We start from the raw sequence: 14,275 nt of genomic DNA on the forward strand, positions 1-14,275 counted from the left end.
AGGCATAGTCTTTGAGCATCTGGCTCGGTGGGGGATTAGGCCTCAGATTGTATTTTCGGGCGTTGCCTCTACCACCTTCATTAGTCTGGTAAGTGTCTCTGCTTGCAGCCGCCGGTGTTTGGGGTGTTGCAGCAGAGTCACGTTCTTCCACTCGACATTCCGGGGCATTGACGTTTTCTTCGCTGGTCGTTGCCACTCCAGTGGGTCGGGCTTCCTCTCCTGCCGCTTCCGGTTGCTGACTGGATTCCTGCGGAAGCGACTTGAACCATGACGTATTCCGTGATATTTCCTCTCCTCCTCTTTTGGCGGCGACCATGGTACCTTTGGTGGACGTGACGGTCCACGGACCTGGTCCGTATCTGGTTTGGAACTTTCCACCAGGACGTCTGTTGCGAATGATCACTCGGGTCCCCGGGCTGAGACTCCTCGGCTGGACCCTCCTGTACGTGCTGGCACGTCGGTTCTCTTGTCGCCTCCGTGACTGGGCCTCTTCCATGTCAGCCGGGGGTGGCGCCCATCCTGGCGCAGTCGGGAGGAGGTCCCTTCGTGGCCCTTGGAACATCAGGGTCCATGGGCTTCTTTGTGTCGCACAGTGGGGTGTGCCTCTGTATTCCCTCAGGAATTCGTGTAGTCTCTGCTCGGGATCAGCTTGTTCCACCAGAGCAATGCGGAATACCTTATTGAGAGTCCGCATAAACCTCTCCACATCTCCGTTTGCTTGTGGCCACTGAGGGGTGATGCGGCGGTATTGAATTCCCCTGGTCGTGAGGAACGTGGCGAATTCTGCCCCCTGGAACGGTGGCCCATTGTCGCTGCGGATTTCTGATGGGTAGCCGAAAATGGAAAAAATCTTTTCTAGTGCCGGTCCCATGTGAGCGAATGCCGTGGAGGCAACTCTCTCCACTACTGGATACTTAGAGTAAGAGTCAATGGCGACCAGTGTGTGTCCTTCTCCCGGAAAACTTCCAAAGTCTATACTGATTTTGGTCCAAGGGGAGGTGCAGGCTTCTTCTGTGATGATGGGCACAGGTCTCTCCAGGTCACTGGTCAGCTGACAGGCCATGCACCCACATACGTATTCCTCCACCCTGGTCTCCAAGTCTGGAAACCAGACCTTCTCTCTCATGCGCGCCTTCATTTTCGTCGAGCCTTGATGTCCTCCGTGGGCCAATTGTATTGCCCGGTGTCTCAGGCTGTGGGGTATGACTAGTCGTGAGCCCCTCAGTAGCACTCCGTCTTCCGTGGCACTCAACTCATGCCGGATCCGCCAGAACCTTGTGAGTGATTCTTTGTCTTCCGCGCCCCAGGATGTGGGCGGGCGCAGGTATTCTGTCCACGAGCCATCCTGGACTGCCTGGATCGTCCTTCGGTACACGTTGTCGTCTGCCGCGGCTTCTTTTATCTCATCTATGGTCATGCTGTTCGGGCATGACGCAAGGGCCACCCACTGAGCATACTCCTCACGGTCATCCTCCTTTGACTTCTGTTCCTGTGGGGAGGGGTGGCGTGACAGATAGTCCGCGGGATTCTTGGCTCCCCGGCGATAGGTGACTTCCATCTCGTAGGACTGTAGTTGTATCACCCACCGTTCAATGCGAGGTGGGGGGTGTGGAGCGGTTCCTTTGAAAAGGGGCACGAGTGGTTGGTGGTCTGTGACCATTACAAACGGGTGTCCTTGTAAGTAAAGGTGGAAGTGGCAGCAGGCCCACTTGATGGCAAGAGCCTCCCTCTTGATTTGGGCATACCTGGTCTCCGTCGGGGTCAGTGCTTTGCTGGCAAACGCTAACGCTGTCCATTGGGCCGGTTCATGTTCTTGGGTCAGGACCGCGCCGAGTCCCACCGGGCTGGCGTCACGATCACCTCTGTGCGCTTCTTGGGGTCGAAGTAGGATAACGTGGCCTTTTCCAAGAGCGCTTCTTTGATCCCCCGGAAAGCCTCTTCTTCCCTCGGGCCCCACTGCCACGAGACATCCGTCTTCGTTAGCGCTTGCAGCGGTTCACTCCTGGTGGCTAAGCCCGGTATGAACCGGCCACAGTATGTGGCCATACCAAGGAAGCTTCTCACCTCCGTCGGGGATCTTGGCGCAAGGGCGTCTTTGATGGCCTTGGATTTCTTTGGATCAATCTGAATGCCCTCCTGATTGAACACGTAGCCGAAGAATTCTATCGAGGGCTGAAAGAATTGGCATTTCTCTTTATGAAGTGTTGCTCCATAGGCGCTGAGTCTTTTCAGGACGTCTCTCAGGTGCTTGTGGTGTTCGGAGGCGGTGGCCGAGTGTATCAGGATGTCATCGCTGACGTTGATGACTCCTGGTAACCTTGAGAGGAGTTCACGAATGGTATTTTGGAATACCTCCGCCGCTGACGAAATGCCGAAGTTTAGTCGTTTGTAACGCCGGAGTCCCAGGTGAGTGCTGAAGGTGGTTATGAAGCGACTCTCCTCCGCTAGGGGCAGTTGGTGGTATCCAGCGTTTAGATCTATCTTCGAGAACCACTTCGACCCATTTACGTCAGCGACTATGTCGTCCATAGTTGGGGTCAGATGTCTCTCTCTCCGGATGGCAGCGTTTGGCAATCGCATATCGATACACAGGCGGATGGCGCCAGGTTGCTTGGGTTTTTCAACAATCACCATGGGTGACACCCATGGTGTGGGCCCCGTGACTTTCTCGATGACCCCGAGAGTCTCTAGTTTCTCCAGTTCTTTTTCCACCAGTGGGCGCTGATGAAAAGGCACTCAGCGGTGTCGCAAGGCGGTGGGAGAGACAGATTTATCTATGTGCAGTTTGATAGGCTCGCATTTGATACAGCCTAGGCCCTGGAACAGCTCAGGAAACCGCGCCAAAAGTTCATCCACCTGGTGCGATCTTATCCGGTTGGCGAAGGCGATGAGCTTCAGATCTTCTGCTGTGTGACTGCTGATCAAGGTGTCGGCTTCACGGTTGATGATGTGGATTGTTGCCATTACTCGTGTCTCATCGGCCTGAATTGGTATTGTTATCTTTCCTTTTAGAGGCAGAGGAGTATCCGCCCCATAAGCAAAAATCCTGGTCTTGGACGGTAATATGTCGGGCCGTGGGTGTAGTTTGTTGAATTGTTGCAAACCCATTACGTTTACAGTAGCTCCAGTGTCAATTATGGCCTTAACTTCGTTTCCCGCCATGTGCACAATGCACGTGGGCTGAGGCCGTCGTCTCTGTTTTAGCTCTCGTGCGAACGACACTATGTACGCCTCTTCGTCCTCCGACTCCGAGTCATCGTACCGTGGAAGGTGTTTCTCTGCTCTGGCCGGTGCTGCCCCTTCCAACGACAGTTGACGGACGGCTTTTGTGGGTGCCCGTGGCCTCCGAGGTGGTTTCGTCGTGTTCCTTTTGCGGCACACCGAGGCGAAATGATTTGGTATCCCGCAGTTCGCGCAAGTTTTACCTTGAGCCGGGCAGTCTTTTGCCCCATGAGGTTCATGTCCGCAGTACCCACATCGCGTCCGCGGTGGGTCTCTCCGGTATTCCCTTTGTGGTGGTCCCCTTGGCTGGGGTCGTACTGCATCCGCCCGTTCTACTTTGATGGCCTCTGCTTTGACCTGTGGTGGGTGGAGTGCATGTTCCATGGCGGAGGCCCTGACGCTCGAGAGTTCATGGGATCTAGCAAGGATCAAGATGTCTTCTAGCGTTATGCCTGGCTTGCGTAGGATCGATCCTCTCAGTGTTTTGTCCCGGCATCCCTGGATGATCTGCCGTCGTATGGCCCTTGGTTGGTCTTCATCGGTGGAGCTAGCCAGCTCCCTGACACGGGTATGGAATTGGTCCATCGTCTCACCTTCTCTTTGACGCGCTTGGCCCAGTTTGAAGACCTCGAAGTCTACGTTTAGCTGGGGGTCGAAATGGGCGTTCAGCGCGGCGACCGCCGTGTCATAATCATCTCCCGTATTGGGCAGGTGTTTGAACAATCGGAATATCTCATCGCCTGCATAGTGTAGTAGAAGTGACCACTTCACCGCTTTATCTGATTCCCTTGTGACGACGAAGTAATTTTCCAATCGTTCTAGCCATATCTTCCATCTTGGGGAGGCCGTAGACGGGTCCGCCGCCTCGCTAAATGGTGGAAGTACCCCTGTCGCAGCCTGCTGGAATGGGATGTTGATAACCGGCCTCGGTGCGTCTTCGTCCGCCATGGTGTGGGAACCCCGGAGTTGCTAGTAAGTCTCTCTTGCTATTATCCTCCCTTACGCACACCCTGTGACGTTGCGCCGCTCACCTCCGTGTTGCCGTCGAGGTGGTAGGCCTCGGGGCGCCTCGTGATGACCCAGCCGTAGGGCGTGTCTCTCCCTTGATGACGAAGAGCTCGAAGAGCACACAGGGTATGGCGCCGGTACCACAGCTGCACTGCAGCTGGACACAGTAGGGGTCACTCAGGGACGGGGTAGGTACGCCCTCCGCAGGAGTCCTCAATCCTCTGGCACCACTGACCTTGGTCCCAGGCTGTTGCAGGCTTCACACGCTCAATGCGTGGGGAAACGGGGCACCAGCCGATTCACGTCTCACGCGAAATGCGTGAGAAACAGCATGCTGTCGCACCAGGCGGGCTGGCTCCGCACCCAGAAGTCGCGCTTGATACCCCTCGCTGCAGGGGGGGTCCTCCGCCCCAGGTGGTCTACGCACAGAGTCCAGAGGGGTGGGCAGGCCTGATTTGAACACCCAGACAGGCACACAGGTCTTTAGCGCGGCCCGCAGCAGAAGGCCGCAGGAGCGCGGTCGGCACTGCGGGAAGGAGCGAGCCGGCTCCGAGGTGTCGCGTGTGCGCGAGCGAGGGTTGGGCCCCCTCCGCTCGTCGCCAGTGTTCTGCCCCGACCTTTTGGGGCCACCAGTGGCCTTGGTGACTTGGTGCCCTTGCGCGGGGCTGGCAACGCCGCGGCAGCAAGGAGACTCGGACACAGGGTCACTGTCGGAAGTGCCGTGCTCAAGCGCACGCCTTCCTTTTATTCTACGCCGCAGGCCACGCCTGGCCTGCGGGTGCATGGATGCGTGTGCGTAAGATAAGCTAGAGCGTTACAGGACACTACATCAAGCACGTTTACTGCCTAACAGAGGTAGGCGAGCAAACACAGATAACAGGAAGAGCCGAGGCAGAACCAAGCCAAGGGTCTCCCTTAGGTTTAAGAGCCCATTCTCGAGCCTAGCCATGAACATATAAGGCACATACATTTTGCGACTAATTTCATGTAAATAATATGATCAAGTCGATTCAGACTTCACAAAAGTGTATTATTTTTATTATAGAAAGTGTTTCACGCTAGTGTATCAGTTCATAACACTGCATTGACAGGTATTTACTAAAAGTGAGTTTTTAAACATGGAATTATGAACATTCCTACACCCTCATCTTGACGCCAATGCCATTTTATGTTATGTTATGTTAAATTATATTTATAGAGCGCCCATCACCAGAAGGTCTCTAAGCGCTGTAACATAACTCAGAGGTCCAGAATCCTTCTCGCACAACTGTACTCCACACACAGCGGAGGAATCTTAGCCAAACGCCTCCCTAAACAGAAGGGTTTTAAGCTTCCTCCGGAACGGTAGTAACCTGATTTCCTTACGCATTCCGTCTGGTAGTATGTTCCAGATCTGGGGGACGGTAACTGAAAATGCCAGGCCCCTTGGAGTCATTCTATTGAAACGTGGACAGACTAGCAGGTAAGACTTTGCTGACCGAAGAGAGCGTCCGGGCACATAAGGCCTCATGCGATCTTTGATGCATTTGGTCGCCTCTCCGAACTGAGACTTGTGCGCAATGCACAACCCCTTGAATTTAACCTTTTGCTTGATGGGAAGCCAGTGTAACTGCTGGAGCAGAGGGGTGGCATGGACTCTTCTTGGCAGTTTATAGATCAACCTTGTTGTATCATTCATAACCACTTGGAGCTTCCTCAGGAGTTTTTTCAGGAAGCCCAGTGTAGACTGCATTACCATAGTCTAAGCGTGACAGGATTAATGCTGTCACAACCATCTATAAGGTGGAATAAGACAGCAAGGTCACCAATTTCCGAAGTTACCGCATCAGGCCATTAATGAACTAAAAGGCAAGTCGGTTGTCATGTGTACGCTATATGTAGCCTAGATTCTTAATGCAGATGTAGTAAGATTTAGCCACTTAAACAGAGGATTATGGGCAGCCCGTTCCTGAACTGATGTGCTTGAAGCTGCTCTCAAATTTTTTAATGAAGAAAAAGAAGGCTCAGTGAAATAAAATATTTGCCCACGATTGATCACACGATTTGGTCAAACGGGGAAGCTGTAAGTAATCGCATATATTCTGCTTTTTCATTGGGCAATTGAGCCACGGGATGGGTGTGTTGTTGGCTCTCCTTTTTTTACTTCAAAGATTAATGAATTGTTTTTTATTCTTGGCACCTGAGGTTAGAATGTGGGTGTCCGGCAACAGCCACACAAAAGCTCTGCTCAGTTTGAAATACTGAAACCAGACAGCCATAGAATGACTTAGGGCCTCATTTACAAAGAAATAATGCAGTGCTGCTCCGCAAGACATATTGCTGCGCTAAGCTATGTCATTGTCAAGCACAGGGATGTTTCCAATTAACAACAATACAATACATCTGAGTGATTTCCCCTGCCCTGGGGCACAATTATCTGTCATGCACCAATGCAGGCACCCTTGCGCTATGTTGCAAGGGTTCCTGGATCGCTGAGATAATTAATTTTGTGCAGGTAGGAACACCTTCCTGCACAAAAGCAATCACTGGTGGCATTTTCATCTTTCTATGCAAGCTGCAGAATGCAGCACACATAGAAAGAGGAAAAAACGAGGAGAAATAAAAGTATCTCTCCATGTTGAACGACTCCTATACCTCCCCTGAGGAGGTGTAGGATTCTGGCACATTCCCAGCTTTACAAAACTTTGAAAATCTGGGAATGTCAGGTTTCATAGATGTTGCGCTGGAACACCAACACCCATGGTACGCCCCTTTCATGCAGGGTAATGTATGAAAGGGGCCCATATTTACAAGGCCATGAAAATCCAGGCAGGGTGACTTGAGGTGGCCATGCAACTATGGGCGGGGACACTGCGCTGCAAGTGTGTCAAAATAAGCAACACACTGGCGGCGCATTGGGCGTGTAAATTAGGTCCTTAAAAAGGTCCAGAGCAAGAGGAAGATCTGTCTGCAAGCTAACAAGACTAGTGCAAAATGAGTTTAACAGCCTCAGACACTGCCACAAACAAAAGCAAACAAAGAGCCTCATATAAGGAGGATGCTACCACGCATCATTAATTAATTGTGGGTTTGTAATGCGCTAGAATCGACTCCCGAAGGAGTATCTCTGCGCAGTAGACCGCTGGGGAACCCGTCCTGGCTTTCCCTGTGAGATGGTCCCTACTGGGTATCTCCAAGGTGAAACCAGGCATCCCCAGCGTATGTGGGGGGCCGTTGTGGAGATGAGGCAAGCTAATGCCCAGAGTTGCCGAGTGTGATCCCTGGTTAGAGTAGGCACCGAGATGAGAATTATCGAGTCCGCTGATCCTGGTCCACGACCCTGCCTCGTCGGGAATTGAACCCTGGTCCCGGGCCGTCCTCTGCTCTCGGGTCTGCTGCCTCTAATCAGTGAGCCACACCTCACCACATCATGGTCCACATAGCTGGAAGATGAACAACATATTAACATGTTGCTAGCATGGAACAAGCTGCAATAAAAGAAGCATGGCATCTTTCTGTGAGTGGCACTATCAATGTATTCCCTCACCTAGTAGTTGTGGGAAGAGGGGGTAAAAGCCACATTCACCACACCCACACTTTTAAAATGTCCCAAAAGCGTGAAGGAGAGTTTGACGTATCCAATGGCCTTTGGGTGCCAACTTCTGATAAATGTCCTCCTCCAAGATAATCTGTCTGCTTCTGGAGAGTCCTCATAGCTACTCCCAAATTCTTCCCCTCCGAGGCCCAGGCTCCTTTAAATGTCCCCAACTTAATGGCCACAAACTGCATCGTTTTCGATTTTTAACTCCATTGTGCAGCAAGAGCTAGGTCCAAGATCCTTTTCGTCAATATCGCTCCAGTCCAAACTGGATTGGTAGCATTATTTGAACTCATCTCGGTTTCTCTGGTGTGCTGGCAGTCTACTTGCCTGCTTTGCTAAGAGCCATCACTTTAACAGACGTCAATCTGGAAATTGTTTGATTATTTTAGGCCCTGATACTGCAAGAAAGCATCCCTTTAGAGAAACTTTATATTCTAATTTTCCAAGCAATGATCTGGATTTTTAGTACAATGGTGCCCCTCGAACTGGCAAGAATAGATACATTTTTTAAAGCAGCGCAGGACTTGCTAAAAAAGAGTTATCTTATGCCATAATTGCGTCTTCTCTTAGCTGAAACTTTTTTATTAATTTTATGGAAGGTTTTTTAATTTACTTATATTCATTACCTTCATAATATATATGTGAAAGGGAAGATTGTAGAGTGAAAGCCTGTACACCAAGTGCCTCCTTTCTTTGGGCACAAAAGCCATTCATATTATACGGTTTTGACATGTAACTAGCATTTTATTTTGCTTCTGTACAATTATGTTTCTTTTTTTAAATCTTTTCTATTGTCATGGTTTTAAGTAATCTACACAATAAACTTTGTATTAACAGTAACAGTATTATAATTTTCTTTAAAACTAACTCATTTTTTCTCTATTCCAAATAAAAATTTATTTTGCAGAAATGAGTGCAAACCCGCTGAACAGCAGTGGAATTGAACCAGGGGCTTTTGAAGAGATGACCGTCTTCCACGTCAGACTAGCAGAAGCTAAATTAACAACTATTCCTAAAGGTATGTATACTAATTGATTATTTGTGACATCTGTACCCCTCTGTCTCTTCTACAGGGTGATCAATATGCTGGGCAATTTAGCACTTCGCCTGTGAGGAGGGGATGTGCATTTCAGCAAAAGGGCACAAAATGCACTCATGTCTTCAGATACAATATAGGCTAACCTCACAACAACACAACCAAATCAGAATATAAATAAAAGAATTATAAAAAACAATTACAGGAACGTACATGAAGCCCTATGTTGTGCTTAGTGTGGTAAGAAAAATATTTTTTAAATCCTAAGTAAATCCATCCATGAGAACGCGAAAAAAATCTATGCAACCGAAATGTATATTTCAGATGTAAAAGTTAAGTGAAGATTACCTAGCCAGTGCAATAGGCAGCATAATGAAAAGAAACACAGCTTCTTGTGTTTCAAATAAACAAGTTCAACAACACAACATGACGAAAGAGTCACATCTCTTGGAGGTTTCCTCAAAATTGTTAAGATTACCGAAGTAAAGTAGAAAATGGGCAGATGTCTCAGTTATGTGAAACATGTTGATGTGGATATATTTACAGGAAGACAATTTACCCTGAAAGGGAGGATCCTAAACTGATTACAAAAACTAGAAAAATAATGGCATAAATAGTTATTATATTTTTTGTTGTTATTGAGCAAAGCTCTCATGGTTCACTGGATGCAAAGTTCCTGTGTGTTATGTTATGTTATGTTAACTGCATTTATTTTGCGCACAGCTGCTCCAGCGAAGGAGCATCCTGGCGCATGGAAAAGGTGAACATAACACAACGCGGAAAAAAGTGAGAGTCAACATAAGAAGATTAAAACAAGTAGGTTTTCACGGCCCTACGAAATGCTAGTAGATCCTCTAAAAGGCGGATTTCCAAAGGGAGCGAATTCCAGAGAGCCGCAGCTCTCACACGGAAGGAGCGGCCGCCCATCCGGCTAAGCCTGAAACGCGGGGTAACCACAAGGGATTGCCCTAGGGATCTGAGGGAGCGAGTCGGGACATAAGGGGATATAAGGTTATTGAGGATCTCAGGTGCCGATCCTTTTAAAATTTTAAAAACAAGGCTGAGTACCTTAAAATGGATTCGGCTTTTCACTGGTAACCAGTGTAAGGACCTCAGAGTGTTGGACGTGGGACATGACCTCGGCAGGCCCACCACTGCTCTCGCAGCCGCGTTCTGGACGCGCTGCAGGCGGACGATCTCAGCTTGGTTAGCTCCCAGCAGGAGCGAGCTGGCATAGTCCAGCCGGGAGATGATCGTCGCTTGGATGACCAACTGTCTCGTCGGAGCATCGAAAAATTTAAGCACCGGCCTCAGTCCGCGCAGAACACCAAAGCAGCATGCTGCCACTCTCTTAGTGTGGGTGGTAAAACATAAGGTGTGGTCGAGCCATACTCCCAGGTTTCTGAGCTCCATCACCGGTATGGGGGCAGGCCCGAGCTCCTGTGGCCACCAATTGTCCCCCCAGCAGTCCGTTCCTCTTCCCACGATCATCACCTCGGTTTTTTTTGCGTTCAGCTGGAGACAGTTGTTATTCATCCAGCTGGCCACCTCTCTCAGCCCATCTCGGAACCTGGGGGCATCCAGTTCGGCGTCCCCGCTGATCGTGACCGCTAGCTGTGTGTCGTCGGCATATGAGACCATAGTAAGGCCCCACTGCCTGGCGACATCAGCCAGCGGCCGCACGTAGAGATTGAAAAGCGTGGGACTCAGCGAGGAGCCCTGGGGAACCCCCAGGTCCAACTGATGGAATTTGGACTGGAAAGGAGGGGTGGCAACGCAGAAGGTACGATCGCTGAGGAAGGAACGGAACCACTGCAGAGCGGGGCCACCAAGCCAATGTTCTCCAGGCGGTGTAGGAGGATGCGATGGGACACTGTGTCAAAGGCAGCGCTAAGATCTAATAAAATAAGCGCTGCCGTTTGACCTGCATCCAACACACTCCGCAGATGTTCCACCATTGCCAGAAGGGCGGTCTCCGTGCTGTGCCCAGCACGGAACCCATTCTGCGTAGGATCGAGAACATTGGCCAGGGCCAGATGCTCAGATAAGGCTAGGTTAACATGGGCCTCCATGACTTTGGCCGGCCAGGGAAGCAATGAGATCGGGCGATAGTTTTCCGGTTTTAGAGGATCCAAAGATGGTTTTTTCAGGATCGGGGAAACCACCGCCTGCTTCCACTTGGCAGGAACAGTGCCTGAAGTCAGGGAAAGATTGATTAATGAACACACTGCCGTGCGCCCCTGAAAAGACGGATCTCTGAAGAGAGCAGGTCTGAGTGGGTCCGCCGGGGAGCCGGACTTGACACGTTGTGCCAGCTTGACAAACCCATCCCAAGAGAGAGTAGGGAGAGAATGTATTACCAGACGACTGCAGAGGTCGTTCCGAGGAGAAAGTGGTAATGTCATGCTGGGAAATGACAAATAGATGTTCTTAACTTTCTCCAAAAAGAAAGCAGCCAAAATCTCACACTGTGAGGTGGAACCATCCACAGGCGGAGCCGCTCTCTTAGCCATCAAGTCTTTTAAGGCTTTAAAGATGGTCTTCGAGGGGTTATGGCTATTACGGAATTCCGTTGCGTAGAACGCCGCGCGGGCTCTACAGATAGCTCGATGGTAGAGCTTAACAGCGGCCAAGTACGCGGTTTTTTTAACGGCATCGTACGCCTTCCGCCACTCCCTTTCTGCCCGCCTACACGAGTTCTTCAGAGCGCGGAGAGCACTGTCGTACCAAGGGCTCGACTGCCTGGAGCTGGATTTACTTGCAATAACAGGCACCAATCTGTCAAGCGCCTTAGTAATCCAGCTGCAAAATTGGTCGTAGCCCAGACTAGCGTCAGACAGAGGGCCAAGTGGCTCTTCGGCCATGATACGATGAAGATCCTCAAGCCTGAGCCTGAGTGTGGTGCAGTTGAAGCATGGAATGAAGTGTCAATCATTCCGATAAAACATTAGACCTTGGTACTCATTTATAAGCGGTGGTCATGACAACAACAGTAAACTAGTCCTCGAAAATGATTTTCCAGATGAAACTTACAGACATGTCAAGGAATGTGGTGCATTCCTGCCTTTCTCCCTGTTCTGGCCTTGTTTTGGCTGCCTAGCGCCAAAGGACACACCGATGCACCATTTTAAATCTCTGAAAAATTTGCGGATCCAACCACGTATTTTTCCAAGATGTTTTAATTAAAAAATACTTTTTAGGCATGGTTGGGTGTCTGGGAGGACCCTTGGTCCCTTTTCTTTTTAAAATCTTTTTATGTGGGACCCGGCTTCAAAACGAGTCCCAAGACGGCTGCCAACACATCCTGGTTGAAGTGTGGTTAGCCACTCAACTTTTAGTAGGATCCGCGAGTCCCACTGCAAGGTTCACACCCCCAGATATCTATATTATTTTACCTTAAATATCTTTAAAACGACTGAGCGGATTTAGACCAAATCACAAAATGAGCACTTTCTGGATCAACATCTAGCTTTCTGCCATAGTCGTGAAATTTGGTTCAGCGGTTCGGGCTGTAGTCGTGTTCAAAAAATTAAAAATCTCCATAGACATAACATGGGGAAAACATGTTTTGAACCCCCTTTTTTTCTCAGCTCCCGTTTGATGGATCACCTCAAAACTTTCAACACTTTCGCTGAACCAAAAAGGGGACGTTCTTTGAAAATTTCTTGAAGATTGCCAAGTGGTGCCAAAGTGAAAAGAGGATCATATTCCCTCAATCATATATGCATGCAGTTCTACTAACCAGTACTTTTCTTCTCTGATTCTCCTCTTGAACTGGAGTTGGTTAAAGGTTTCACTCCTTCATGGCGTATGGTTTAGGCTATGCCTTGTCAGTAAGACCAATTGTGTTTTTCTTGCATTGTCTCTTCAAAAAGGTAAAAGGAGCAAAACTTCAGAAACGGCTTTCCCCTCTGTTTCTTCCTCTTTAAGGGAAGCCTTCCACATTTCTCAGAAGAGAACATCATGTCAACCTCACTAACCTGTAAAAGGGTAAAAAAGGAATATAATTGACCAACTAACCTCCTTTTCATGTTTCATATAACTCTGTGCCCTCCCTATTTATACTTATTTGGTTCTTTAGTCACATTCTCGGCATATTATGTTTGAAATTCTATTTTCGTGCAGTTCATGGGACAAGTAGTTTGCCTATTGCCTCCATTTGTAAATCCAATCCTTTTTTGGTATTGCCCCATGTTCCTGGATCTAGATCCAGCATCACAAATTCACCATGGGCCAACGTGGCTATTCATGAAGGTCACTTACACTTTTAAAAAATTTACATGTGTAACTTTGCACTTACATTTTTTAGTAACTTTACTATTTTTGTCTGTTCTCAAAATCTGAGAGTAAAGTTGCTCAAAAGCACATATTTACACATCTTCACCCCGGGAAAATGGGGATGAAGCCAAAAATGTGAGTATAAGTTAGTACAAAAAAAACGCCAACACGTCCACAACCAGACTTAGCCATCTACTGGTAGTACAACATCCTTCCATATGAAATAATGGAGTCAGGGATTTAAATGTAAACCCCATAGGAAATAATGTGAAATTAAATAATATAAAGCAGCTACAAATATAAATAAATATTATTTAATGTAAAAATAAATATACAAAAATATCACCAAATTTAAATGTAATGATAACATATTTTATCAACCTTTTTGCATATCCAAATAATGTAACTATATTTTTTATTGAAATATAATTCAATTCCTTTCAATAAATGATATGCATTACTTTTAATCATAAAGAAATGTAATGTGCTTATTTTAGATCAGAATTATGTATTTAATTCCAAGTTGGGAAAATATTTTTATGTAACTTAACATATTTACATAATGTAAAGATTTATTCAGAGTTTAGTAAATACTGCTGTAGCATTTTCCTAATGAATTCTGCATTTAAAATTAAAAAATGTCATTCATATTTAACATATATATCTTTTTACTAATGTTTAAGAACATTTAATAAACCTTTTAAATTGTTCCTATAACTTACCGTATGGAAAATACTTTCTTCACTGTGGAATCCTCCGTGGTAAAGTATAGGGAAAACTAAAAAAGTTTTTTGACTCAGAAAAGCAAAACTCTTCTATGCTAAATATTAATGTAAGTTATGTTTCTGTACTTATTTTAGATAAAGAATAAAATAAGAAAATGCTACAGCACTAGTATCTTAAATTTGAATAAAATCTTTGATTAATTTAAATATATATTCAATTAAATAGGAATATGTTTCTGAAGTTTAAATTATAAACAATTCCTATGTAATTTAATTATGTTACATTACAAATTAATAACACATTATTGATATATGTTCTAAAAAGGTTTAGATGTTTATAATTAATTAAATATGTTTTATTCTTAGATTTCTATTAACATCAAATAATATTTACATATATTCTTAACTATTTTAAATAACTTAATT

General features: G+C 47.3%; 1 protein-coding gene across 2 annotated transcripts in view; it reads left to right on the forward strand.

Annotated features, from left to right (window-relative positions):
* ASPN (asporin) overlaps positions 1 to 14,275 on the forward strand; it is a 283,535-nt gene that overhangs the window by 216,362 nt on the left and 52,898 nt on the right. For both annotated transcript variants that reach the window (XM_086938936.1, XM_086938937.1), the window contains exon 5: positions 8,718 to 8,828. In XM_086938936.1, coding sequence (XP_086795062.1) covers positions 8,718 to 8,828 — 111 coding nt within the window. The remainder of the gene's footprint in view (positions 1 to 8,717; positions 8,829 to 14,275) is intronic.

The sequence above is a fragment of the Lissotriton vulgaris genome, chromosome 9 (assembly GCF_964263255.1).
Source record: "Lissotriton vulgaris chromosome 9, aLisVul1.2, whole genome shotgun sequence".
NCBI classification, from domain to species: Eukaryota; Metazoa; Chordata; class Amphibia; order Caudata; family Salamandridae; genus Lissotriton; species Lissotriton vulgaris.